The 27368-nt window shown below is 50.0% G+C and overlaps 10 protein-coding genes across 10 annotated transcripts; 9 read left to right on the forward strand and 1 right to left on the reverse strand.

The window, feature by feature from the left end:
• Window positions 1-641: 641 nt before the first annotated feature.
• On the reverse strand, window positions 642-2135 carry N7477_007513 (zinc finger protein; the record flags this gene model as incomplete). The annotated part of the gene is made up of 1 exon (XM_056969176.1): window positions 642-2135. One exon carries the CDS (start codon window positions 2133-2135, stop codon window positions 642-644), a length of 1494 nt encoding a protein of 497 aa, XP_056819208.1.
• A 2414-nt stretch (window positions 2136-4549) lies between these two features.
• On the forward strand, window positions 4550-5224 carry N7477_007514 (uncharacterized protein; the record flags this gene model as incomplete). The annotated part of the gene is made up of 1 exon (XM_056969177.1): window positions 4550-5224. One exon carries the CDS (start codon window positions 4550-4552, stop codon window positions 5222-5224), a length of 675 nt encoding a protein of 224 aa, XP_056819209.1.
• Window positions 5225-6682: 1458 nt separating this feature from the next.
• N7477_007515 (DNA-directed RNA polymerase III subunit C31) lies at window positions 6683-7601 on the forward strand (the record flags this gene model as incomplete). Its single annotated transcript, XM_056969178.1, has 3 exons — window positions 6683-6784; window positions 6885-7137; window positions 7228-7601. The coding sequence occupies 3 exons, from the start codon at window positions 6683-6685 to the stop codon at window positions 7599-7601; spliced, it is 729 nt and encodes a 242-aa protein (XP_056819210.1).
• Window positions 7602-7973: 372 nt separating this feature from the next.
• Window positions 7974-10066, forward strand: tah18 (NAPDH-dependent diflavin reductase; the record flags this gene model as incomplete). The annotated part of the gene is made up of 5 exons (XM_056969179.1): window positions 7974-8126; window positions 8193-8368; window positions 8417-8515; window positions 8573-9484; window positions 9601-10066. The coding sequence occupies 5 exons, from the start codon at window positions 7974-7976 to the stop codon at window positions 10064-10066; spliced, it is 1806 nt and encodes a 601-aa protein (XP_056819211.1).
• Window positions 10067-10464: 398 nt separating this feature from the next.
• Window positions 10465-11457, forward strand: N7477_007517 (electron transfer flavoprotein subunit beta/FixA family protein; the record flags this gene model as incomplete). Its single annotated transcript, XM_056969180.1, has 3 exons — window positions 10465-10518; window positions 10653-11310; window positions 11375-11457. 3 exons carry the CDS (start codon window positions 10465-10467, stop codon window positions 11455-11457), a joined length of 795 nt encoding a protein of 264 aa, XP_056819212.1.
• Window positions 11458-13281: 1824 nt separating this feature from the next.
• On the forward strand, window positions 13282-15461 carry N7477_007518 (lipid-binding SYLF domain-containing protein; the record flags this gene model as incomplete). The annotated part of the gene is made up of 2 exons (XM_056969181.1): window positions 13282-13857; window positions 13899-15461. The coding sequence occupies 2 exons, from the start codon at window positions 13282-13284 to the stop codon at window positions 15459-15461; spliced, it is 2139 nt and encodes a 712-aa protein (XP_056819213.1).
• A 1838-nt stretch (window positions 15462-17299) lies between these two features.
• N7477_007519 (uncharacterized protein) lies at window positions 17300-19832 on the forward strand (the record flags this gene model as incomplete). Its single annotated transcript, XM_056969182.1, has 7 exons — window positions 17300-17501; window positions 17548-18389; window positions 18442-18552; window positions 18601-18767; window positions 18822-18992; window positions 19170-19435; window positions 19495-19832. 7 exons carry the CDS (start codon window positions 17300-17302, stop codon window positions 19830-19832), a joined length of 2097 nt encoding a protein of 698 aa, XP_056819214.1.
• A 1374-nt stretch (window positions 19833-21206) lies between these two features.
• Window positions 21207-23090, forward strand: cp1 (putative carboxypeptidase S1; the record flags this gene model as incomplete). Its single annotated transcript, XM_056969183.1, has 3 exons — window positions 21207-21335; window positions 21389-22475; window positions 22534-23090. The coding sequence occupies 3 exons, from the start codon at window positions 21207-21209 to the stop codon at window positions 23088-23090; spliced, it is 1773 nt and encodes a 590-aa protein (XP_056819215.1).
• An 853-nt stretch (window positions 23091-23943) lies between these two features.
• On the forward strand, window positions 23944-25168 carry N7477_007521 (putative DnaJ domain protein Psi; the record flags this gene model as incomplete). The annotated part of the gene is made up of 3 exons (XM_056969184.1): window positions 23944-24091; window positions 24152-24816; window positions 24872-25168. The coding sequence occupies 3 exons, from the start codon at window positions 23944-23946 to the stop codon at window positions 25166-25168; spliced, it is 1110 nt and encodes a 369-aa protein (XP_056819216.1).
• Window positions 25169-25379: 211 nt separating this feature from the next.
• N7477_007522 (uncharacterized protein) lies at window positions 25380-27236 on the forward strand (the record flags this gene model as incomplete). Its single annotated transcript, XM_056969185.1, has 5 exons — window positions 25380-25529; window positions 25600-25742; window positions 25800-25881; window positions 25978-26377; window positions 26437-27236. The coding sequence occupies 5 exons, from the start codon at window positions 25380-25382 to the stop codon at window positions 27234-27236; spliced, it is 1575 nt and encodes a 524-aa protein (XP_056819217.1).
• Window positions 27237-27368: the final 132 nt, after the last annotated feature.

Consider the following 27368-nt stretch of genomic DNA (forward strand, 5'->3'; position numbering starts at 1 on the left):
ACCGAAGACTATGTCATCACAAGGCGTTCAACTAAGAAGTAGTTCAACCTTTCTGTAGCGAGCATGGTATTCCGGAATTTCAGGTAGAACCCGCAGGAGCCTGGGAAAGCATCTCATGGGGTCCGCAGTAACGGCCACTAATGGGGATATCCATCAATCAGCGCACTTTTGTGGGCCGAGCGCTAACACAGCTAAGCGCCGCTCCTAGTTTGCAAGACCAATGTGACACTCTGTGCATTAGCGAGAGGCTGTATCTGCACCATATCTGAAGCACGGTGGATTCATTCATTTTACCTTCTCCTTACTGTATATATCATACCCAGAAAGTGGACTGAGTGACTCGAGCGAACCCACTACATTCCAATGAATAATTGATCAAAGGAGCAGAGCTCATGAAGCTAACATGCTGATCAAATGAGGCGATAGATGTTACTTGTTTGTTGGGAGCCCCAACATTACACTTTTACAGAAGACAAGGAGTATTTTACTTCGGAGACCCATTGGACCATTCGTCCGAGAGCTCCCCTCGTCGAAGCAAAGATAATTTCATACATTTCATCACCTCAAGGTTTGGTGCGTTATCTAAAAATACAACTGGACGAAAGGATCGACCAATGCGCGCTCCTTGGAAGACGATAGGCTCACTGCTTGAAATCACGCTGACCGTGACCAAGACCATTGCGGATACTCTCCCGCTCCCTCTCAACGCAGCCATCAATAAATTTCAAAGGTAGGGCTACCAGCCTCGGATCCTTTCCATTCAAGACCTTGGTTGCCATCTGGAGATATTGGACAGTGAACACTGTCCAAAGCTCTTTATCCACGTCACTTTCCATCAACGGAAGTGGGTAGTAAGGGTCATTTTCGAAAAAGGCCATCACTAGATGCGATACTAGGGCCTCAGGGTTCGCCAGGACGGCGGATTCATTCCATATATTGCACAAATTGAAGTCAAGCATCCACAAACGGGTCGTACGCTGCTTAAAATTGACCGACATCCTAGACTCGATATCTGTGTTGGGAGGTAGTGCTGCTACCTGCTCCGCGGACATATTCAAAGTGAAGGAAACCTCCCGTGTATAGGTTTTATACCCTTCACTTCCTAGCACAAATTCAATATCATACCCATCAACATGGGCAGCCCAGTGAACAAGCGCCAACGCTTCACCTATAGCACCAGCTATCTTGTTAATAGGAAGGTCAAGCTCGATCATCTGGTCAAGATGCAAATTGAAGTTGCGCAAAGTGAAATTTGCAGATGGAGCAGTCGTAGCACGACGCCGACCAAGGTAAACTCGAGCAAGACAGTCTTGATTTGTTGGATTGGCGGCCACAAGGGTTCGAGATGGCTCTGGGCAGTACTTGTTAATGAGGGCTTCGCGAGCGATTTTCGGCAATGGGAGGATCCGCTGTGAAATCAAAGTCATCGCTGGCAACGAGACTGATTCTTGCATTGTTGCTGTGAAAAACGGTTTGTTTTCGTTCCACCAGATCTCATTGCCCTTTGTGACATAAGAGAAGAGTTGTGGTACGCGGCATTCCATTGGTTGATCAGGGCTCTGATGCTTTTGGACAGCCTCGCTGATGCTGTAATGGGCCTTGAAATCGGCCCAAAGACTTTCTTCGTATGACGGCTTGGCAACTTTCAAAACGTACCCTCGACCAGGCCTTTCAAAGACAAGGCCGCACTGGCCAAATCCGATAGCGCGGTATCTGACGGAGGTCAGAAGCTGCTGACTCTGCTGGACACGAGCAAAAGAAGAGGTGGTAGTGGTGAATGACTCCGGGGTGAGCACTTTCAGAAGAACTTTCTCGGGGGGAATGGTGGCATCCAGAAGATTCAGCTCCCGAACAACCATGTCATTGTGCTCTTGGTCTAACAGGGCGGAGAGGTGATTTGTCAAGTTCATGTCGGCAACGAAAGAGGAACTCGCAGAGATAGGGGATTCCTCGCTAGAAGACTGCTTAGAACGACGAAGATGATCCATCACGGGTGCTTTGAGAAGAGACAATGATACTGGAAAATGGTGTGAGAGGGTGGCAGGATGAAAATCAGAGAAGGGGGGGTTCAGGTTGGCAGTTGCCTTGATCAGTTCCGATGCTGTATTTGGCAGCGGCGCACGACATAGTGGCATGGTCATATCCACTGAGTCCGAATCAGATTTACACCGTCAAGATTAATGCTGTCTAGGAGATGGAATTTATCAAGGCTCAGTGTTGAGATGCATATGTTTTTATATAAACCCAATTGAGGTCAAAAATCCAAGCCCGGCCCCAAGATGAGCTTGGGTTTAGTCAGGGTTGGGTTAAAGTTGGGTCAAGGATTAGTCTAGAGCCGCATCTCCACTGTGCACCTGCCATGGTTTGGCTCCTTCTACTAACCCTGTGTCAGCCGGGGCCCCTTTTTCAATTCTCGGTGGGTGTGAACGGATTGAATCTTAAGGGAGCACTTCTGGGACGGCTCTTGACGATGTCCGCCAATAATGAATCAGTTTTCTGACCTGGGGCTCGAGCCGGATGGACGACGACTAAATTCTTCATCAAAATCAACTCGCAACTAGCCAATGTCGAGGCTTGGCTATTGTCACGCAATGCGTGAGGGTTGCCGTCACATACCCTGAGAAGATGTGTGAGCATTGCCGAAACTTAGCGGGTCCTTTCTCCGTCTGCTTGAAGGTCGACGGAATTGACGAGTGTGCTAATTGCTACTAGGAGAGGGAAGGGTACCGGTGTTCGTTCAACACCAACCCCTCAACCCCAAAGTCTCGACGCAGCTCGAAGCTGTATACGCGGAGGAAATCGAGGCCATGGATAAGGAAGCTGCAGGTCTGCGAATTCATTTAAAGCGCATGATATTTTCTTCGGCTATGTCTCTAATTAGTCTACATGAGTGGGTATTGCTGCTAAATTTTATTTTTGGTAAATGGCATGGCTGGATTCTCAGGCCCGGTGTGATTTATGGCATACCATCAGTGACTCAACCGGGCCAGTACGTACAGCTCTGAATGTCATACTTGGGCGTGAGGTCCTGTTTGCAGCTTCCCGCATTCTACGTGGCTTCGGTGGATCTAGTGCCGAACGCGCCAGGAGCACCGATCACTCGGAAAAATGGATGCCCGCTAATCCGTGGTAGAAGTATTACCAGGACCCGTGATCCCAAAGTACCAAGCCTTTTTGTGTAGTTAAATTCCCATGGGGAAGTCATATCAGGTTGCGAGGGGAAAATATTCTGGAACATCAAAACAAATACTTGGTGTTTGTTTCATACAAATTGTATGTACGGAGTATTCCAAGGCTGATTTTGTACGCATAAACAGAGTTATATTGGCTAACCGTGTATTGATCCACTCCACCAAAAATTAGAAGTTCTATCATTAACGTTCCAAACAGCACATGCTTGTTTCATCACTTCCCAAAAGTGTCCTATGGCAGTGTATTGCTTGTGTTGCCTGGGGTTGATATAAGAGCACAAAGGCGCTCCAACCATTTCACGTCCTCCAAGCCAATAATAGTCGAACGGCCACCCAGGTCACCCCATAACATAGTGCGCCACTTACTATCGCCGGGAATAAATCCTTGCGGCTTAAGCTCAGGACTTGCATCGCAGCACGTCTATCTCTCCAACCCAGTCCAGGAAATTACTTAGCTTTGACTCGAATATTGTGGAAATTCAAGGTCCATTTGCGACGTAATCTTTGGAATTTTTTATGAAAGTAACACATAGATGATACCTCCTATTCATACCTCAATTGGCAATTGGTAGGTCACAAATTGAGCCATTCATGCTGCAGCAGTTCTGCTGCTGACTTTCTACGTGTCGGGTCAATTGTAAGCATTCCCCGAATGAATTCGATGAAGATGGGAGTTTCAGCGTTAGACATGTTATTAGGTTTGAGGAAAGGCCGCTCAGTGCCATCTATAAGCCTCTCAAGACTCGTAGGTGTCAGATCTGAAATTTGAAAAAGGCCGCCTTGAGCAGAATTACCTAATCGGAAAAACAAGAAATTGGAACTTCTTTTGTTAAAGACATACCATTTTTGTTGAAAAACTCTGCCGTCCTGCTTCCTTTCTGGAGAAGCTCAGGCGGAAAATTACCAAGTATTTCAATTGTCCTTGCAAGTCGATCATCATAAACCGTCCACGAACCGTTTTTTGATGCCACTCCAGAAAAAGGCACGGTAATTTTGGCATACACCTCTCATACCGCTCTTCTGGAAAGATAGGTTCAAATGATCCAAACGGGGGTGGCGGGATCGCGAGCCCATACATGTTTCCCAGACGCGACAGTCACGTGCAACATACTAAGACTGAACCCAGGATATTATTGAGGGAGTTTGAGAAAGCCAGATAGTAATAGCTGAGGGTTTGTAGATTGCTAGTAAGGTTAGGGCGGATGGGGTAGTTGTGACGCAACGTAATTGGCTACTTGAGTACTTGTGATCGCGAAGGCCCCGCCCCGCCCTTTGTACAGCGATGGAACATGTCTCCTTTAATTCATTTCTCTCCCACAACAGCATCAAGAAAGAAGCCTCGGCAACAGACTTTCTCAATGGCGGACCCTTTAGCTATTATTGCCTCAGTACTGGCTATCATTAGCACCGTAATTAAATCAACAAAATCACTATGCGATGCTGCTTCAAGCTATGGAAGTCGTGACAGACCCCTTGGAAGGCTTCAAGACAACCTCCATGACCTTGCGCAAACTTCGGACGCTTTGAAGCAGGTCATTGATGCAGAGCCATCGATTTTGGAGCTCCTGCGTGAACCAACCGACCAATGCAGCAAAGTATGTCATGATTTCGAACAGTCGATGGAAACCCTCAATCCTAGCGCACCGAGGAACATCGAGGATTATTCAGGGGCTGATTCGCTTGCTACGTCTACTGCTATGACTGCCGAAAGAGCTTACTACCATTGCGGTAGTTTTTTCATCAAACGAGGCCTTCAGCCGAGTGAATACAAGACCACCATTCGAGGCACCAAGCATATCCCCCGACTAGGGAAAGAACGACTTCAAAATGAGGCCGCAGCGTTGCATTTCATTCGACGCATGAGTAACATCCCTGTTCCAACTTTGTACGGTGCTTTCGAGGTCGACGACTCGTTCATATTAATCACAGAGCACGTCGATGGCGTGTCTATGTCAGCTTTATCGGAAGATCAAAAAAGCGTCGTCCGTACTGAAGTTGAGCAACACCTAGCCACCCTCAGTGGGATCAAATAGAACACTATTGGTGGCCCTTCGGGGATAGTGCTCCCACCATATCGAGCAATGCGGCTTTCGGACAAAAATGAATGGCCAACTAAAGTGTCCAAGGATAACGAATTTGTCTTTTGCCACAATGATCTTTCCCAGCATAATATCATTGTCGATCCCCGAACATTAAGAATACAGGCTATTATCGACTGGGAATACGCTGGATACTTTCCTGAACACTTTGAGTGGCCTTTCTACGAAAGACGAGGCCCGTCAATAGCGCTGGATGGTGAACATGATGATTCAGCAGATTTGCTGCAATTTATGGAGGCTTCCTGAGTAGCTATCTGAAGAAAATTATACTAGGTGTGATTCAGAAATTGATTTTGGATTGGTTTCTGTCAATATGAGTTAAGCGCATGTGGAGGCAGTAACAGAGACTTCCCCTCAATTCAACTCAGAAACGGAGCGCTTAGTCCCATATCGTCACACATGACCGCATCATCCCTCCACCTTGCATCGGATATTGAGCCTTACAGCGTCGGTGAGGGTCGCCTGGATGGGCTGTTAGTTGGGATTCCTTTTGGGTGAATGATTGAGACATACTTAGCCTAGTGAGGGGGTTTGAAGCATATGAGGCATTAGCTTTGGGTTTCCGAGACATCGAGACTGCAGTTCTTACACTTCACAATAATGGTAGGCATCTCGCAGTAGAATTTCAGGCTGAACGTTGAATCACTTGTTCTTTGAAGGTGATGCTTAATCGGGATGAGAATTATAGGCAGAAGTATAGAGTATTCGAGCAAGTCACGAGCTTCAATAATTCCAGACTTGGTAGGCAAAAGTCTGACGAACGTTCGATGCCTCCTTATCGCCAGGACCTTGAGCCCTTGAGCCTCTTCAATTTCCGTCGCAGATATGCCACCTTCTAATCTTAGTGTATAGAGTTTCGATCCCTCTCCTTCAGCCTTATAGCCTTAATTAAGCGAAATTGGGCGCTTTAAGACCTCGTAGCTTCTTATTTGACTGTAAGAGGCTTATATCAGAGTACATATGGTTACTCTTACGTGAGTAAGGAGCCTTCATATCGTGCTCCCTGTCCTCTTAGCCTTCTATGAGAGGCAAGATCTCTTTAAATATATTGTCATACATCAGAATAGAACGGAGTAATGAATTATCCTTCTCATAAATGGGAAGGCTTAGTCTCAATGCTATCTATTCTAGTGCTTGTATAATATAGTGCCCGTATAGCCGGTATAGTCCCCGACTGAGGCCGTACGTGCAGAGGACGGACTATAATATTGCCGTAGGCCGTAGGCCTGAGGCATCCAAAGTCTCCACAGCGCGGGGAGACTACGGTCATGTGATACACAAAGGCGGTGAACAACGGTATTTTCTCGAAATAGTGCATTTTGCTCCGCAGACTATTGACCATGGCGCCGTGCACCGTTCCGACGTGAAGATTGGATTTCTTGTCATTCCAGAATGTCCCGCTTCGGAAAGGGAAAGCGCGGACCCGGTGCCGAGTTCACCTGGGATGCTGACCCTGGCGGCGAGCCCGACACTGCGCCCACTCCCCTCTACCCTGTACGTTGCTTCGTCTTCAGCTCCCTCAGTCCCCGCACACGATGCTTGCAATGAACATGAAGTTTTGAGTGCTCACACGCGTTCAAATGCGCATCAATAGGCATATGTCGTTCCCTACGCACGAAAAATCACCAGCAAAGAGCAGGCCGAAGTAGACAAGAGCCGGCGGCTACGTGAACGCTTCCACGAGGGACCTTACTACTCTGTCGTGGATGCTTCGGCCTCGAGCGCCAAGAAGGGCAGTGCTGCTCGCGCCAACTTTGACCCGTTCACCGGCATGCCTTCTTATTCCGGACGGTACCAGAAGAAACACCGAACTATTCCCAAGATCTCCGGCATTGGTCGCGACTATGGTGAGTTTCTTCGATCATCCGCGCCTGAGATACTTCCGGCTTTCTTGTTTTCATAGCTCCCATTACTAATTACGTATCTAATATGAGCAGAAACTCGATTCTTCCCTCGAGAGCTTTGGCAGATCATCCAGCCGAACTTCCGCCCCGATGCCTCATTAGACGGCTACCAGGCCCAGAGCAACGCCGTCAGCAACAAACGTGGATTCGAAGATGAGGACGACGAGGAGGAAGCCGCGGCCAAACGACGAGCCACTGGCGGCAATGAGGACGATGGTGACGAGGACCAGAACGAGGGAGAATTGCTCGATGGCGACGAAGATGCGATGGAATCCATTGCAGATGATGATTTCCAGGATGATGAAGACGACATGGGCGGTGACTACGATGCCGAAAAGTACTTCGATGATGGCGGTGATGACTACGGAGACGACGATGGTGGTGGCGGTGATGAGGAAGCTTATTGAGGCGCTGATCCAAGATACCCATTTTATTTTTATGCTACTTGCGCTTTTATGCGCGTCCACATCCGTTATAGCCTCATGGATAACTTCAATATGCAATGCATGGGAAAACCCCCCAGCGTTTGTCTTGTGCCTCGAAAGCTTGACATCCCCCACGTGACATGGCTTGAACACGGGTAGACGCAGTGATTTAAATAGAGATACAATCTGATCCATGATTTAAAGCTAGTCGTATCAATTCATATTGATCAAATCGTTCATACACGAAGGCGAGACCAGACTGGATGACGTCAGCCAGCGAGATCGGCCCCGCTGGAAACGGCATTTTTAGATGTGGAGGGGCATCGAGCACTCGCGACTCACCACTTTCTCGACATGGACACGCAAAGTCCCGGCCGAACGAGGTCGGCTCTCATCCTGTATGGATCCGAGACCGGCAATGCACAGGAAGTGGCCGAGGAATTGGGCGCCCTAGCTGAGCGTCTACGGTTCGCGACACATGTTTCCGAGTTGAATCAGTCGAGGCCGGTTAGTTGTAATTGACCGGCGAGTGTAGTCTCCACGGGCTCTCGGCTGACATTCTTTGACTCCTAGGAAGACCTCTCTTCGTACACAATAACCATATTTGTTGTATCGACCACCGGGCAAGGTGATTTACCTGCGAATGCGCGGGCGTTTTGGAAATCCCTTCTGCTTAAGAAGCTGCCAGCAACATATTTGGATGGAGTCCACTTTGCGACTTTTGGACTAGGAGATAGCTCGTATCCCAAGTACGTTTTTGAAGTGTTCTCTTCTTGATCTATGCTTATCGGGAACAGGTTTAACTGGGCAGCGCGCAAGCTTTACAAGCGGTTGCTGCAACTCGGCGCAAAAGATATTTACCCGATCGGAGAGTCGGATCAGCAGCACCCTGAGGGGTAAGTCTTCTTATATCCCATGACTGTGAACTATTCTAACAATACTGTATGTGATAGACTTGAAGGCACTTTTATACCCTGGATGACCGAGTTCCGAAAGCATTTGCTGGATATACACCCTCTGCCACCTGGTCAGCATCCAATTTCAGACGATGTACAGCTGCCACCAAAATGGATTCTGCAATTGAGAGATGGCGAAAAACCAGTCCAAACCCCAGAGCCCAAGAAATCAACGGCAAGCATAGCTGAACCGGATGAAAACCCTGGCTTGAACAATTTGGACTGCGATCTCAGGCCACTGCCTGATACTATGAATGCGACTCTCGTGCAAAATCAACGTATCACACCACAATCTCATTGGCAGGACGTTCGACGGATTACTTTGACAGTTTCAGAATCTGTGTCGTACAATCCCGGAGACATGATCGCCATCATGCCCAAAACCTCGCCAAGTGATGTGCAGATACTCCTTGATTTGATGGGTTGGAACGAGCAAGCAGATGCTCCCATTGCCCTTGTTCCAACAGGCAACACACTCGCGCCCCCTCCCGTACCTGGCCTCAGTGCATATTCAAACCTGACCCTACGCTCTCTTTTCACAGACTATCTCGACATCAAAGCTATTCCGCGCAGATCATTCTTTTCAACGATAGCACACTATACAAGCGATGAGATGCATAAAGAGCGACTTCTCGAGTTCACAAACCCTGAATATCTTGATGAATTGTGGGATTACACGTCGCGCCCTCGACGAAGTATTCTGGAAGTGCTGCATGAGTTTGACTCTGTCAAAATCCCCTGGCAACACGCAGTCTCCGTGTTCCCCATCACCCGAACACGGCAATTCAGCATAGCTAGTGGTGGAGAGCGAAAGCGGACTTCCGATGGTCACACCCAATTCGAGTTACTCATTGCCATCGTCAAGTACCAAACAGTCATCAAAAGGATTCGCGAGGGCGTCTGTACCAAGTATCTATCGAACCTTCGCCCAGGCAGTACGCTCCGGGTCCAAGTTCAGCGGGGCGGACTCAATTCTTCAGTGCAACAACTCACTGGACCCACTGTTCTAATCGGACCCGGCACAGGCATTGCGCCTCTGCGGTCCATGCTTTGGAAAAGGCAGCCTTGGTCCAAGCCTTCCGCGAGCAGAACCCTGACATCGAGCCCCCCGTCGGGCCAACCGTATCACTCTACGGTGGTCGCAACCGCACCGCAGATTTCTTTTTCGAAGAAGATTGGGACTATCTCAGTAAATTGATCCCGCTGCAGGTGCTTACGGCGTTCTCGCGTGACCAGCATCAGAAGATCTACGTGCAAGATACCATTCGCCAGGACTTCGAATTGTTCTTCCGTCTTCTTCATGACATGCGTGGGTCTGTCTTTATTTGCGGGTCTTCAGGACGTATGCCTCAAGCTGTGCGAGAAGCTCTTATTGAGGCTTTCGCAAATGGTGGGACGTCGGAGACGGGTCAGTCATATAATCGCTTGCAGGCGGAGGAGTACTTGATTAGCATGGAGAAGATCGGTAGATATAAGCAAGAGACATGGTAATTCGGTCAAAGTAAGCTACATGAAACAACATGCCCGCTCCGATCTTCATCCGATGTCCTTAGGGCTAGAATTGCAGGTGCTTCGAACAGAACAGCTATAAGTAGTCAGGGGGGTTTTGCCCAATACTGAACGAAGTGACGGCAAACAGATGCTCTTGGCAGCAATAGACGTTTGTACTGTGACAGGCAACGGTCCACACATGCTCTCCACCAGTAGGCTGTATGTGCTTAACCTCGGCTGGCGCGGTGGTTCGAGGAGGGCTACACTCGGGCCGCGTCGGCGATTTCAAGGCCTTGGCACTCCGTCACCGCAGTCGACTCTTTCTCCGCGACCATCGACACACCTCCAGCTTCTCCCCCACTCGGAACTGGTCCAACCTACCGTCTACAACACACATCATGGCCAGCAAGTTGCGGATATTGGTGCCTGTCAAGCGGGTGATCGACTATGCGGTACGAATGAACTTCCCACTCCATCGCTGACCGGCGATCGGAGCAGCACGAGCTGCCCGCGACGGACAGAATACAAGCCACCCAACCTCGAAACAGCATGAAACTAACCATGGAACCAATTTGACAATCTACAGATCAAGCCCCGCATTAACAAGACCCAGACGGGCGTTGAGATCGCCGGTGTCAAGCACTCCCTGAACCCATTCGACGAGCTTTCCATCGAGGAGGCTGTGCGCCTGCGCGAGAACCACAAGAACAAGAAGAACCCCATGGAAGTTGAAAACATCCTTGCCTTGTCCGCCGGCGGCCCCAAGGCCCCCGACGTGCTGCGGACCGCGATGGCCATGGGCGCTGATCGGGCATTTCACATCGATGTTCCCGAGGCCGATGGTAGCCCGGAGCCGCTGACTATGGCCAAGATGCTACGCGGAGTCGTTGAGAAGGAGAACATTAACCTCGTTCTGCTGGGTAAGCAGGCTATTGACGGTGATCAAGGCCAGACTGGTCAAATGCTCGCCGGACTGTTGGGCTGGCCGCAGGCTACCCAGGCCAGCAAGGTTGAGATCAAGGATGAGACTGGTACCGTTGAGGTGACGCACGAGGTTGATGGCGGTGTCGAGACCCTGCGCGCTAAGCTGCCCATGGTGATCACTACGGATCTGCGTCTGAACGAGCCCCGCTACGCTAGTCTGCCTAACATCATGAAGGCGAAGAAGAAGCCGCTGGAGAAGAAGACTCTAGCCGACTTTGGCGTGGAGGATACGCGGCGGTTGAAGACTCTCAAGGTCACTGGTATGTGTGGATTGCCTCATGATTTGTGAACTATTTGCTAATTTTGCTTTTTTTTTCTTTACAGAACCCCCTGCGCGCAAGGGCGGTGGCAAGGTCGAGGATGTCGATGGCCTCATCGGCAAGCTGAAGGAGCTTGGAGCTCTCTAAATGAGGGTTGTGCGTGGCGTCCCTAAATTTGTACTGTGTTTTTATACCATCGATCTTTTGTCCCGCTAGACCATACAGTCTTTGCCTGCATCCATTGGATGCATTTTCATCGTCCATGTTGGCTAAGCATTTTTATGCATTGAGATGATCACCCAAATGAAAGAAGAAGAAGAAAAACGTTATTTTCCATTGTCGGCCATTATGTATAATTCCTGTACATTTCACATTCGCCTGGGACTAGACCGGGGACAGTCGGCAGTTCAAAGAGTATGGCGAGGGCTTGAGTAGTGGGTATCCTGAAGAGCCCCTGCAGGAGTTTCTGCATTCGGATCAACAGTCATAGTTTAATACTGTGTTACCTCGATATTGGGAACTTGGTAGATACCTCAACCATGATCAACGATTGAAGGATACTTAGCGCAATTGATCCATAGACTAATGTAGATGATACCCGCGCTAGTGTTGGAACGCCGAGATCGATCGAATCGCTTGCTAGACACGATTCGGTCTTACGAGTTCGCCTCATTCGATAGCCTAGAAATCAAAATTGTCTGGGAACAGCCCATTCCCGAGTTACCAGCCGCGGAGAATGGGGCAATCTCCACTTAGAGTTTGTGTGCCATTCTCAGCCGCGGAACTGATTTTTAACGGTCGCGATCCCGCGGTCAACGAGCCGGCGATCCGAGACGTGGAGTCGTCCAGAATCTCTTCCAAATACTAAATGTACCAAAAATTATTTACTGGTGTTCTAAGGTGCTATACAGAAATGGTTGCACAGAAAATTGACATGTTCTAAGAATAAGGTCCAATTATGCCTCCGATGGCGTGAGATCCACTATACTCGGGGATTTCTGTCGAGGCAGCAAGGCCACCGCCCTGTTTTGCAGACCACGACAAGTCGAGTTGAAATCTCTTGGCCCAATATCTAGATTTGGTAGCGCATTTATAAGTTCGGGATCCGGGCGAACCATAGTGGCCGTGGGGCCATAGGAAAATTTGGAAAACTGCGGAAATCGATGGCCGGGAGCTGCAGGTGGGGGGCCTTGTGATGTATCGCAGGAAGAAAAGGAAAATGAGAGATGCAAATATGGGAAAGACGGAGGATAGCAGTGCCCGGTGACGCAGTTGCTTCTGCAGGGCTTCCGAGTCCACTTAGTCGCGACTATTGAAACATGTGCATCCACCGGCTCAGGCAAAGAAGAATAGCGTTGTCTTTGAGTGATGACGTCCATCCGCGCGTTCCATGGACCCAAAAGCCTGCGATCGGATTCTGGACTTGGACGCCACTCCTGCCTTTCCGTCTGACCCGATTTCCACTATAAGCGGCCCTGGTGCCTGACATTTTCTTTTGAACTTCTTTTTCTTTTCCTGAGACATCTGGGATTCCTCGATCTACTCAAAGATCCGCGGTCGATTTGTGGTAAGCTTTCTATAACTCTGGGTACATTCCGAACATTTCGCCTTTCAGCTCGCCACGAGCCACGAGCCACTTGCGCTCTAGGTGACGGGGGCGCTGTTGGGCTGCTGTTTTATGGCATCATAAGCTCATCACCAGTGTTAACCCGGCTGTCTACAGTACCATATCGCAGACCCGTGAGAAGTTTGTCGCAACGCTCTCGCCCCGCACTGCATTCCCCCAGTGGCGACCCTGCCGATTCCGGATTCCTAGGGCAATTCCTAACCCGATTATTTTTCTACATTCCTGATCGCATTAAGGAACATACCTCGGACTGATGCTGTTCGCAGCGCACCCGTGTTTCAGATAACGATAGACCATTGCACTGCTCTTTTTCGCATCTTCCATTCATCTCCCACGCCAGCACCATGTCGCAATCCACATGGGAAAAGACAAAGCGCTTCTCGAAAAAAGGCTTCGACAAAGCATGGGACACCGTCGACAAACTAGGCGCTCCCGTCAATCGCCTCTCCAACAAATTGGGCGCCGAAGCCTTTTGGCCTATGGCCATTGATAAAGAAAGCGACAAGGCTGCGCGCATCTTGCGCAGTTTCGTCAAAGATGGCTTTTATGCTCCAGATAATGAACCTGGTACCGATGAACAAGGCAAGATTAATCGCCCCAAAGGCAAGCAGAGGGTCATTAAGAAGATCCCAACCAAAGTGATTCAAAATGCCAAGGGCCTCGCCATTTTCACCACCATGCGAACCGGTCTCTGGATCAGCGGCTCTGGAGGCAGTGGTGTCCTCCTCGCACGCATCCCCGAGACTGGGGAATGGAGCCCGCCATCCGGCATTATGCTGCACACGGCTGGTATCGGGTTCCTCGCGGGAGTAGATATCTATGACTGTGTCGTTGTCATCAATACATATGAAGCACTCGAGGCGTTCAAGAGAGTGCGCTGCACTCTTGGTGGAGAGGTCAGCGCTGCCGCTGGCCTGTGGGTATGGGAGGCGTGCTTGACTCCGAAGTTCACAAGCGACAGGCTCCCATCTGGACATACATGAAGAGCAAAGGTCTATACGCCGGTGTTGCCGTGGACGGAACCATCATTATCGAACGAACCGACGAAAACGAGAAGTTCTACGGCGAACGAATCTCGGTCACCGACATCTTAGCCGGCAAAGTGCGGCACCCTCCCGATGGAATCAAGACTCTACATCAGACCATCAAAGCAGCGCAGGGTGATACCGATGTCGACGAAAGACTAGTCGTGTCTGCTGGCGAGACGCCCGGCGATATGGAAGTCGCAACCGAAGACGACCACCTTTTTGGCGTACCCGAACCGGACGACCCGGATCCGTACGGAGTGAAAGCGCTGGAGGCTGAGGGCTTGTTCATCCGGGAGGCCGGCACGAAGGTGAGGCCAAGTTATGATATCTTTGAATTCCGGCCCAACCCGACCAGCCCGGTGTTCGCCACTTTCTCGCGGCGTAGCGCCGAAAGCTCGCCGCGCAATAGCTGGCGGACCAGTGTGCAAAGCCATGCCTATTCTGATCGCGGTACACAAACCGATGACGCGCCGCTAACAGCCACGTCAGTGAGTCGAGCCTCCTCACAGAGCGCGAGAGATTCGATGAGTGGTCATATGGCGAACCGATGGGAGGACGATGCGCATTGGGATATCGTGCCGATCCAAAGTGTGGAGATGGAGAAGGAAGACGAGAGAGCGCATAATGGTTTCGCCGAGGAAGAGAAACATGCTGTTGATTACGATGACGACTTGGAGGTTCACGAGGTGACCAACGCGACTATCACTCAGAAGACCCTGCCGGAGGAAGAAGCCAGCCCTGTTGATGCCAAGCGCATGTCCCCTACCTTTACTCGTGCTCGCCTGGTTTCTATCCCGAAGCGTACCCCTCCACCTCTGCCCCCGCGACACCCGCGACACACCTGGGGCTCTGGTTCCAGTCGGGAGTCTACCTCGCCAACAGCTCTATCACAATCAAGCCGCAGCACCGAGCAGACTGAGGCTGCTATCGAGGCTGCTGAGTCCCCAGAGCACTTCAACGAGTCTAGTGCTTTGCCTTCGAACGTAAAGGTTCTCCAGACTAATGTTCTTCCGGCTGTGGTAAACGAGGTTGATTCGGAGTCAGACCCCGAGCTACCTGCGGATAAGGATGAGTTCATGTCAGCCAACGGTGACAGCGAGAACATCTTTGAAGAGAACACCCTAGCTGAGAAGCCTAGCTTGACGGAGACCGCTCCCGATACCAAGAAGGAGAAAGTCGAGGTTGAGGAGAGGGTAATCGAGCCGAAACATGCTTCCTTGCCGGTTGAGACCAACTCGAAGATCGAGCCAGAGACAGTGGAAGAGGTGCCCAAGATCGAAGAAAGCCTGGCCTCACTCGGTCTCTCCGATAAGTCGGAAGAGGCTCTGGTCCCACTTGGTCTTGCAGACAAAACTTCCGAAAAGAACGCTGAAGCAACCAAGATCGAAACAAAGGATGATGAGGCTGATGAGGCTGATGAGGCTGCCGAGAAGAAGCAGCTTGACGTCGAGCGCCCTGACGCCAAGCACGAAACCATCAGTCCTCTCCAGATCTAAGCAGCTTCTCTTGTTCACCTCTTATTATTGATGACTCTCTCTTTTTTGTGTTCAAACTCCATGATACCTCGATACCTCGGTCGGTATTGGATGGGACGGTTGTTCCATTTGATGGGATAAAAACTCTTACTTGAACGGTGCCAGTTATACATTTCAGCGTCTTTGCATTCGCGGGGGAATTTGATGGGGATGGTCCTCTCGGTTTGGCGTATAGAACACTTGCGATTAGTCTTGGTCTGTTTTTTTTGCATATTATCAGGCATCATCTGATGTGTCAATAGTCATTCAATTTATCATATAACTTGTATTGATTTTACACTATTGAAGTTAATTGATGGCAGATTGCGGCTGCAGTAGGTCCCCTGGATGGTCATGCCTCCTAGTATCTAGACCGACTGTCGACGCCTTGACATAACCTAACCAGCTTAGAGCCAGACGACGGTCAAGGAAAAAACAACTTCTGCAGCTGCCTCTTGGAGGTAGGCAGTACCAGCTTACTCCTGTAGCTCGAGCAATTCACCCAGCGGCAATACCGATCCTACCAGAGCCCACTGATGGATCGACACATTAGGGCTACAAAATGTTCCATCAAGTGGCGCACGTTAGAAGCTCAGACTCTCACTAGCGATAGCTGCAATCTGTGATTTCGAAATGTGGAGCAGTCTTGTGTTTACCTTGAGTTATAGCAAATCCCGTAGACGTCCCTACCGCTACCTGGTGGGCTCCCTGAGGTCGACATTAAGGTCATCGGACTCTGGCTAGGCTTCGAGTGCCAAGATCATTTAGCATAAAGCCCTTGGGTGTTGCACAGGGTATTTCTGATAAGCTCTTTTAATAATGATTTTGTTTTTGGGGGTGGCAAACTTGCTTCCTTCCACCGTGATATACAGTCGAGAATTGTGCAACCTGCATCTCCTCTCCCTGACCTTTGAGACACAACTGGGAGGACATAGTTTAATTGCTGTTTCAGAAAAGTGTTCATCAAGTATTTCCACAATTTTGACGAGGATCCAGAGCTCGCTTCTGTCTTGGCGTCAAAATGAAGATCTCCCCATTTTTTTTTAAAAAAAAAAATATAAAAAAAAATATAAAAAATTGAAAATGACTGAAAGCCTCATAAGGTCTTTGGATATGGAAATGCCCGAATATTCTGGGCCAAAAAGTAGACTTATGTTGTGCTTCAGGGATCCCCAAGACTTCGCTATCTTGGTGGCGTCCCAAGCCAATTCTCAGTGAATTGAATAGCTTGCTCATGAGGTACTTTTGTTCATGCACTGACCACTTCCCAGTCTCTGGGCCTTCGATCAAAACACATGTGCGCACTACCCCTCTTTTCTGCACCAACTACTTGTGTAAAAGAATGAAACGACGTGAAATGGTCTAACGGTATCTATTGGCCCTGGCCTATCCTTGGTGGTCATCTGGGGGCTGACGTTGCCGGTGGGTGCTATTTAGCGAAGATCTAGATGCAACGGATCACACTCACAGATCTCTCGCATCCAATGAAGCTGTTGATGACTCGACCTTGGCATAGACATTAAACCCAAATTGGCTAGGTAACATGATGCCAGCCTATTCGCCATACCATTTTAATCGATGGTACAATGAGCTCCATGCCGCAATCAATACCGCACCAATGCTGTTAGCTGGGTCTTTCTTCAGCCTGCATTAGCACGACTTGTACCCCGAAAATCATGCAGACTTGAAACCCACTTGCGAATGACTGCGGAAGCGAGCCATGGCGTAAATCAGCCCTGACGCAAAAACCACATTCTTCCCTTTTTCTTCTTCTGTGTTTTTTACATAGTCCCTAACGGATCTGATAAAAGTGACGAGTTATGACCGGCATCTTAACCTTGATTATAAGTGGCCTTCTGGCCTTTCTTATCATCAGAAGTATTTATCGGTTGTACTTTCATCCCCTCAGCAAATTTCCCGGCCCCAAGCTTGCAGCTGTGAGCAGTGCATACGAATTCTATTTCAACGTCATAAAGAGGGGGAAATTTGTCTGGGAGCTCGAACGCCTTCACGATGTTTACGGTCAGTCGCTCCAGATGCCTTTTGACTTTAGTCTAACGTGTACAAGGGCCCATTATCCGGATCACTCCCCGAGAGATCCACATTAAGGATTCAAGTTATTATGATGAGATATATGCATCCAACTTACGGAGACGAGAAAAAGATGCCCTCGTAGTAAAAAAGTTTGATCTTGATGGATCGGGGTTCTCCGCCATCTCGCCAGAGCTCCATCGCCAGCGTCGTGCGCCACTAGAACGGTTTTTCTCAAAGGCTGCAGTGGCCAAAATCGAAAACTCGATTCGATCCCACCTCGACAAGTTCTGCGACCACCTCCGGCGCGCCTACGCTTCCCACAATGTCGTCCCTCTCGACGCGGGCTTCTCCGCATTGACTTCGGATATCATCCATCAATATTCATTTGGGTTCAACAGTGGTAATCTGGACCAAGAAAATTTCAATGAACATGTCAGAGATGGGATCAATGCGCTCTTCACACAGAGCCACATTGCTTTCTTTTTCCCCATTATCCCTATGATTATCAATGCCCTACCACTTCCACTGCTAGAGAAGCTTAACCCATACGCTTTTGCTCTGGTATCACAGAAGAAAGACCTCCATCGGCGATCAGCAGAGGCCCTTGAAGGGAAGACCAACAACGGTTCGATCATTGAGTTTATCGCTGGTGCTCACATGCCGCAGCATATGCGCACGCCCAATCGACTCGCGGATGAAGGACTGGCTCTGATCATTGGAGGCACTGAGACGACTGCCAGATCTCTTGGACTTGGCATGTATCATCTCCTCCGCAATGAGAATATCATAGCTAAGTTGCGAGAGGAGCTGCGATCTGTGATGCCCACGCCCGAGTCTAGGCCTACTTGGAATCAGCTTGAGCAGCTGCCTTATCTTGTAAGTACTTCCTATTGACCACGCAACAAGTCAGATACTTACCTAGATTTAGTCTGCTGTTATTTCGGAGATCCTGCGTGTGTCTACGGGCATTGCAAGCCGATCGCCTCGTGTCGCGCCGTCAGAGACCCTGATATACAAGAACTATCTCATTCCACCGGGGGTGAGTATCTTGAGACTCAACATTTGTGAGAGTTCTGACAAAAAATAGACACCGGTCAGCGAGACCAACTACTTTGTCCTCATGGACCCTGCTATCTTCCCGAATCCCCACGTTTTCGACCCAGAAAGATGGCTGCGTGCCGCAGCGAAAGGCGAGCGATTGGATCGGTACCTAGTCAACTTTTCCAAGGGTAGCCGAATCTGTGTGGGAATGAAGTTTGTGTCACCTACAAGTTTCTTATTCTGTGATTCGACTAACTTGTGACACAGTTTGGTCTATGCTGAGCTTTATTTGATTCTTTCGACGCTAGTTCGTCGGTTCGATCTGGAGCTACACGAGACGACTGAAAAGAATATTGGCTTTGCTCGTGACTTTGGCACACCATACCCCGAAGAAGGAAATTTTAGTGTTCGAGTCATAGTGACTCGGGTTATTCAGGAGTAAGATACATGTAGTGATTTTGTTGGTCTCTCTGGGTACTTCACTCTACTCATTACTTTCTGTCCGTGGAAGTGTACTAAATCGATCACTAGTGCAGAAACAATAAACACAGCTAGATCAAGCATACAATTGTAACTAGCACAGCCAAGAACCATTAAATGTCACTCATAAGGCAGGCCGATTATCGAGGAGAGACGTCACACAAAGTCCGCTTATCTCCGAAAGCTTGTTTTCTCTTGCGAGGCTCACCTTTTCGACTTTGATGGCCTCACTTTGCTTCGCGCCGTCGATCTCTCATTTGGATCATTACTATTCATCATGCCTACCGACCAGCATGTCAGCGCAGCTCTGTCGCTCATCGAGAACGACAAGACCAAGATCTTGGGCCTGAATGTCGGCCCCCACAGGAACGTCCAGCCGGGAGACTACATTCCTCGCGCCGGTAAGACTACTGTCACAACATCTCCATATACCAAGACTACTGACAACCCCCACACACAGATGCCCAGACTCCTCCCGAATTTTTCTTCCCGGGCCTGGATACCTCCAAGACCTACCTGATCGTCGGTCTGGACATCGATGCTCCCTTCCCGTCCTTTGGTGTACTGGGACCCATCCTCCACTGGATTCAGCCTGGCGTGAAGATTACTGAGAGCTCTACTCTCGACACCAGCGCCCCATTCATCGCTAATTACATCGGCCCTGCTCCTCCTCCTGGTAGCTCACCTCACCGCTACATCTTTTTCCTGTACGAGGAGCCTGCTGGCTTCGAACCCAAGAAGTATCCCCGCGGATGGCAAGACCCTGAGCAACTGGTACCGCATGCGCTACGATCTTGACTCTTGGGCCAAGGAGATCGGCCTGGGTTCTGTGCTGGCTTTCAACTACTTCAACAGCAACTAGATCTACGGGGGGATTCATGACGCAGTCGGTTCACTTTTTCGGTACTGGAGAAGAGCAAGTTGTTATTGTTTCGTTGCTTTCTTTTCGCTATGGCGAAATCTAATTCTGACTGTTGCGCCACTCCGTTTTGATGAAATTGCAACAGATTTGCTTACATTCATCTGCTTACGTGCAATACTCTTTCTGTAGTTGGCTCCGTTGTCTAGGACTGCAATGACTTGGTTAAAGGCCTACAGAAAAGCGAGTATGCATTGATCCATTTGAATGTCCGTAATCGACAACCGCCTTGTTCGGCGCTTCAAGCAAAGAAAGAACAGCATACTTCCTTTGTATGTACTCTCCCGTTTATGTTACCTATCATATCATCTCCACCAAACAATCCAGATGGTCCTCCAACTTTCATCTCTCTCTCATCATCGCTCTGTGCCCTTCCGGCTACATTCTAGCTTTGATCTCAGTATCAAAAGGGAGTCGTAAAAGACACTATACGAGGTCGAGGTTGAAATGGCATGGTAAATAGACAAGTCGAAATAATATTGACAGCAGCGCAATAGATTGAAGCTAAAGGCAGTAACGGCAAGTACGCAGATTTTGAAAAGGGGACACGGGTGCCCAAAGAACTGGTGCGATGCGGCTTCGTCCACCCGAGGTCTAGAGGGTTCGAATACCGGATCCACACGAAGACGAGGGCAGCCATATTCACCCGGAGTCAAGGGATACACAGATTCCATATTCCAGTGATACTAGAACTATCACGAACTTTGTGTCCGCTATGGGGCGTCACAATTAGGACATCGTTTATGACGCTGGTCAGGTCCGCCAGTGATCCTGGCTCCACACCACATTCCCCTGCACTGTCAAAGTGCTGCTTTTGGCTGCTTGGACTACCTCGTTCGAGGTAAAGTCTGGAGGATCATGAGGAGGGTTCTTAATTTGTCATTTTATTGAGCTTATCAGATAATACCTTGCCCTTTCTCTTGTGGATCCCGGTTTCTTCATCTGTAGTGATAGCTGTGACTAGCTATGAGGCTGCAAGGAAGTCTCTAGTACTTCAGGTCTCGTTCCCAAGTGACAAGATCATTGCAGGCCTACTACAGTCCCACGTTAGCTTAGGTACAAGTGAAAGAAGCTGTAACTCTTTCCGGAGGCTCCACAGCTTATCGGTCGGTTGCCCCTCGAGATCCGGTTCGCGCTATCTGCTCCACCTGAGCTTCTTACCGAAGCCGATCCCTCTCCTCCCCCCCCCCCTTCGCCATGGTGCCATAATATCGAGGCACTCCCCTGGCCTTGCTCCTCAACGGCAAGCCACCATGGTTTTCAAATGGCTCACTCTCTCACTGATAAGTATCGTTGCGGCCCAATATTTCCCTCCCACGCCGGAGGGTCTGAAGATTGTCCACTCCAAGCACGAGGAAGGCGTCAAGATTTCCTACAAAGAGGTCGGCCTATAACTCCATTCGACTCTTGCATTCATTGTATTAACTGCGAACAGCCAGGTATTTGTGAAACTACACCAGGCGTTAGATCATATTCGGGCTACGTCCATCTCCCCCCAGGAACTCTGGAAGATGTGAATATCGAGCAGAAATACCCCATTAACACTTTCTTCTGGTTTTTCGAAGCTCGCCATAATCCGAAGAATGCCCCGCTGTCCATCTGGATGAACGGTGGACCCGGTAGTTCGTCCCTTATCGGTCTCATGCAGGAGAATGGCCCGTGCCTGGTAAATGCAGATTCCAACTCGACCGAGCTTAATCCCTGGTCATGGAATAACTACGTCAATATGCTGTACATCGACCAGCCTAACCAGGTTGGATTTAGCTACGATGTTGCTACAAACGGTACCTTCGATCAGCTTGGCGCCGGGTGGAATGTATCAAAGTGGGAGCATGGCGTGCCTGTCCAGAACAACACTTTCTACGTCGGCACGACTACAAGCCAAAATGCGCAAGCATCCGCCAACGGCACGGAAAATGCAGCCCGTTCGCTTTGGCACTTTGCGCAGACTTGGTTTACCGAATTCCCTCATTATAAACCACACGATGATCGCGTGAGCATCTGGACAGAGTCTTACGGTGGACGCTATGGCCCAGCCTTTGCTGCGTTCTTTCAAGAGCAGAACGGGAAGATTGAGAATGGTACTATCGCCGCTGCTAGCGAACCCCATTACATTCACCTGGATACCCTGGGAATCATCAACGGCTGTGTCGACCTCCTCGTACAGGAGCCAACATACCCCAAGATGGCATACAACAATACCTACGACATCGAGACAATCAATAAGACCGTCTACGAAAATGCCATGGAAGCATGGAGTCGCCCGGGCGGATGCAAAGATTTAATCACGAGCTGCCGTGCATTGGCAGCCGAGGGCGACCCCCACATGCACGGCAATAACGAGACCGTGAACAAAGCATGCCACAAGGCCGATAGTTTCTGCAGTAATCAGGTTGAAGGGGCTTACGTCACGTATTCAGGGCGTGGCTACTACGACATTACGCACAAGGACCCAGATCCATTCCCACCGTCTTACTTCCTGGGATACCTCAACCAGAACTGGGTTCAGGGGGGCCCTGGGCGTCCCGATCAACTACACCGAATCCACCGACAGCGTCTACGCTGGCTTTTCATCGACAGGTGACTATCCTCGCTCAGACGTGCACGGCTATATTGATGACATTGCGTATGTACTTGATTCTGGAATCAAGGTCGCTCTCGTCTACGGCGACCGCGACTACGCATGCAACTGGATCGGTGGTGAGGATGTGAGTTTACTTGTGAATCACAAGGAGGCAGATGCTTTCCGTAATGCGGGATACACACCACTTCGGACGAACAAGACATATGTCGGTGGCCAGGTTCGTCAACAAGGCAACTTCTCGTTCACTCGAGTCTTTGAAGCTGGTCATGAGGTCCCTGCGTACCAGCCAGAGACTGCGTATCATATCTTCTACCGTGCCCTGTTCAACCGGGACTTGGCTACTGGCAAGGTAGATACCACTCGCAATACCTCGTACTCTACAACTGGCCCGAATTCAACTTGGAACATCAAGAATGAGGTGCCAGAGAACCCGAGTCCGTTGTGCTATATTCTCGCCTTGGAAGCGACCTGCACGGATGATCAGATTGCCCGTGTGGCTAACGGCACGGCGGTTATCAAGGACTGGATTGTCATAGATGAGGCGTCGCGGTAGACAGTCATCTGATTCAAAGATGCTAGTCCTGTATATACCGGAGATTTATAGCACTAGATTCAGGTTTCCAGCCTATCCTGTACACTCTTCCAATGTTGTATGTAGACCCTCAAACCTGGTCAAATTCGTCACAACAAGCAGGTGAAAGATCCTTCGTTGACGCATTCAATGATCGAAGCACCATGCATTTACTTGATGCCCCTTTTACTTTTCTCACAATGCCGACGCTCCATTTAACAGTGAAGTTACGGCGATGCCCCAGGAAGTATGCTCAACCTTAAAAGTGGATCATGACATAATCGTTGAAGTGGGGCTCCCGTCGATGATGTCGTGGATCGCGATGCTACTACTTGCTCTTCAGCCCACAAATGTCTTTTGCATACGCTTGAAATTACATCGTAGCCACATAGTAAAGTTATATTGATCAAGAATCAATGCAGGTAAAGGTCATACCATAGATCAGCGTCTACGGGCCACGGCACGACCGCACGGAAGCTTCTCGAAGCTTCGATCCATGAATCTGCAACGTCACACGTCACAGACACCTGGAGACCATCAGGTGGGATTCAGGATTCTTTAATGCCCCTCTGCAAGGATAAACCCTTTCCTCTTGTACTCCATTCACCTCTCAGTCCCACTCCACCTTAGATTCCCCAACTCCCATCACGCTATATCGCCCACAGCGCCACACCTACCTGGTATCTTCTACGTCATTCGAGAAGGCACTACCCACGTCGAGGGATCACCTCTCTTTCCTGACAGGACCTTTGCTTTTTAAGCTCGCAGACCTCGTCTCTCGCGCCCGTTTTGCCCCTTTGGTGCCAAACTCAATTCAATCACAACACATCTCACCATGCCTGTTGAGACTAAATTGTATGACGCCTTGAGCGTCAACCCTAGTGCCACCCAAGATGAAATCAAAAAGGCCTACCGCAAAGCAGCTTTGAAGTACCATCCCGACAAGAACAAGGACAACCCGGCTGCTGTTGAGAAATTTAAAGGTATGTACATCACTCAAACAATCATTTGACTTGGTACTCGATTACTCACTCCTCTTGTAGATGTCTCCCAAGCTTACGAAGTTCTCTCTGACCCCGAAAAACGCAAGGTCTACGATCAATTCGGCCTCGAATATCTTATGCGTGGTGGCCCTGCACCCTCTCCCGGCGGCGGCGGCGCTGCTGGCGCGGGAGCTGGCCCCGGTGGAATGCCCGGAGGATTCAACTTCGGCGGCATGCCAGGCGGCGGCGGTACGCGCACATTCCACTTCTCAACTGGAACTGGTGGAACCAACGGATTCCGATTCAGTAATGCAGACGACATCTTCCGCGAGTTCGCCAAGGCTGGCGGTGGAGGTGGCGGCGGAGCCGGTGGCTTTGAGGATGATGACATCTTCTCCATGCTTGGAGGCATGGGCGGCGGTGGCTTCCGCAGCCGACCATCTGCTGGAGGATTTTCGGCCAAGGCCAATCGTGCACCTACTCCAGAACCGACTGTCGTTGAGAAAGACCTCCCTATCACACTGGAAGAGACCTTCAATGGCGTTACCAAGAAGGTGAAGACGAAGAGCAAGGCATTTGATCCGAGTGGCAAGCGGACCGGTCAGGATGTCACTTTGGAGGCAACCATCAAGCCTGGCCTACGCCCCGGCTCGAAGATCAAGTACAAGAACGTGGGCGACCAGGAAGAAGGCGGCCGCCAGGACGTGCACCTGATTGTGAAAGAGGTATGTTGATTTCCACTGAACCCTATATGAGGCCCAATACTAACATTATTGATAGGTGCCACACCCAACCTTCACTCGCAAGGGCGACGATCTTGTCACCAGCGTCGAACTCAGCCTCAAGGAAGCTCTGACGGGCTGGGAGCGAATTGTGAAAACGATCGACGGCAAATCCATCCGCGTGTCCAAGCCTGGACCAACCCAACCAGGTCATGAGGAGCGTTTCCCCGGCTTGGGAATGGTGATTTCCAGGAAGCCTGGCGAGCGCGGCGATCTCGTGGTTCAGGTCAAGGTGAAATTCCCGACCAGCTTGGACTCCAACACTAAAGAAGTCCTCCGAGATTTGCTTCCTTAATCTTGTCTTGATGGCATTTATGGCGTTTTTGTGAGCGTTTTTCTTAATGGGAACTAATGATAAGCAATGAGTTTTATTCTGGCGTTGGGAGGTTCAAGGTCGCGTCATTGTTGGTGTACATAGTCTAAACCACTTTGGGAAATGCGGAGAAGCACCTCAACTTGGAGAAATTCAGATCAACTCTCTTGACCTACACTGTCATCCCGTAATCATGAAACGAAGAATCACATTTATTCAGCGCCCCGATGCGCCTTTCGAGGCTGATCAGGCGGTCTTGACCTCCAAGTCTCTCACGATCCGCAATCTGGACGCCGCCCGCGAAGACCGCTTCACGTTTGGCCTCGACGACCTTCCACAGGAGGTGAGCGGAACAGCATCCCGCAGTATCAATCATTGAGAAGGCCAATGGCTAACTTTCCTTTGACCTACAGCTCTGCGACGTTCTTCAGCAGTCGCATGAACTCCATTTGCGGTGGACGACCGAGCGGTCCTACGACGCCGTCGCGCCCTTTGCCAGTCGAGTCTCGCCCGGCCTACACATACACTATACCCCTCTAGCGGCTGAACAGTCTTCGTGAGTCACTTTTGCCCTACCTAGGCTCGAGTTTTGACTGACAGGATGATCGTGTAGAGAGGCGCTATGCTCACTGCTCCGCAGCGTATTTGGGACAAGCGAGGGGCATGAGTACGGAGTGGACTGCTCGAAACCAGAGGTATACTAAATCCAAGCTTCTATCTGGTGATTCAGGTTGCCTTATTTGGTATCAAGTTCACTGGGTAAAGACTATGCTAATCCCGCTTTCGCATAGGACACATTCATCACACCCCCAATCCTATCCACCAGATTCGCCGCGTCGGCCTCTCTTCAGTTTTATACCCAGCTTCCCTCCCTAGAGCCTCTCGTCAATTACATTAAGAACTTTGCTTGCGACCAACGCGAGGTTGGCAGTGCCGATTGTAATGAGCGTGCGGACTCCCTGCTCACGGCCGACACGGTCGATGTCGACTATGATAGCATTTCGCACGCCCTGACTGTGTCGACTTTGTGGGGCAGTGCACCCAGTGGAGGCTGGACAGAAGATATCCAAAAGCCATCATCCAGCGCGCATCAGGTCGAGTTTGGGCTTTTGGGCGCCGAGCCAGGCCTCGAGCCGCAGGAGATCAAGATGGGCGGGCTACTGGCTGTAGTTGGACAGGATAAGAAGATGAGTGAGTATGAAGATCAGCTACAAGTAGTCTGTATCAGAGCATTGTCTAACCATACGCAGAACCCACCATGTTCTCCTTCCCCTCGCGACACCATCCGCTTCCGAGGGAAGCAAGATATACCGTTTCGTTCTCTACTCCGACAGGTCTTCACCCGACAATGGCCATCTCTGTGTCCAAAGCCGCGCTAGAGCGACCCCCAGCACCCACCGACGCGACCTGCGCACTACACACTTACCTCACGCTCCCATCGGCTGTCTTTGGAGACCAGTACCAGCTCGGAACCACCGATCCGCTCTTCCTGGAATCACATAATCTCGTCGCGCTGCGAGCCGTCTCTGGTGAAACAGATCTCGAAGCTCCAGACTGGGCCGTTGAACGCTGGGGCTCGACCTGGCTTTTCGAGCTTGCTACTCCTTCCCCAGGCCCGGCCCAATCTAACTTCACAGCTTCTATTCCTCTGCACTTACGTTATCTCGAACCTTCTGAAACGGGATATCAGACTTTGAATGTGCCCTGGCCGGTCGTCTTCTGGGCTTGCACTGCTGAAGATGGGACTAAGATGGGTGTCAACCCATTTGACCGCACGAATCTGGGCTGGGACGGTCTGTTCGGTCCGCGCACTATGTTCTACCAACTGCATCCTGATTCTGAACATCTCATTCAGTCAGTGGACGCACCAGTTCTCAAGCTTACAGGCGAGGGTATGTTCAAGGCAAAGAACATTGAATTGGGAACCTGCCTTGCTATTGTGCTCGGTTTCCTTTGGGTGCTGTGGCGCCTTGTCCGCGTTGCTTGGTCCTCTGGTATCGGCTCGGAAAGCAGACCGCGCAGGTCTAGCAGACATCCTAAGAAAGATTGAACTAATACTTGTCAATCTTGTTCTTCCATTGGCGTTCACGGGTATCATGATATCAACTTTACACAAGCATTGCTGGGCAATAGCGTTTGTGTATCCACCACATGCTTTATAGACATATTAACCAGTACCCTA

This window comes from Penicillium maclennaniae (genome assembly GCF_028827695.1).
Source record: "Penicillium maclennaniae strain IBT 15551 chromosome Unknown utg000007l:1.0-4884863.0:1.0-4888362.0, whole genome shotgun sequence".
Lineage (NCBI taxonomy): Eukaryota > Fungi > Ascomycota > Eurotiomycetes > Eurotiales > Aspergillaceae > Penicillium > Penicillium maclennaniae.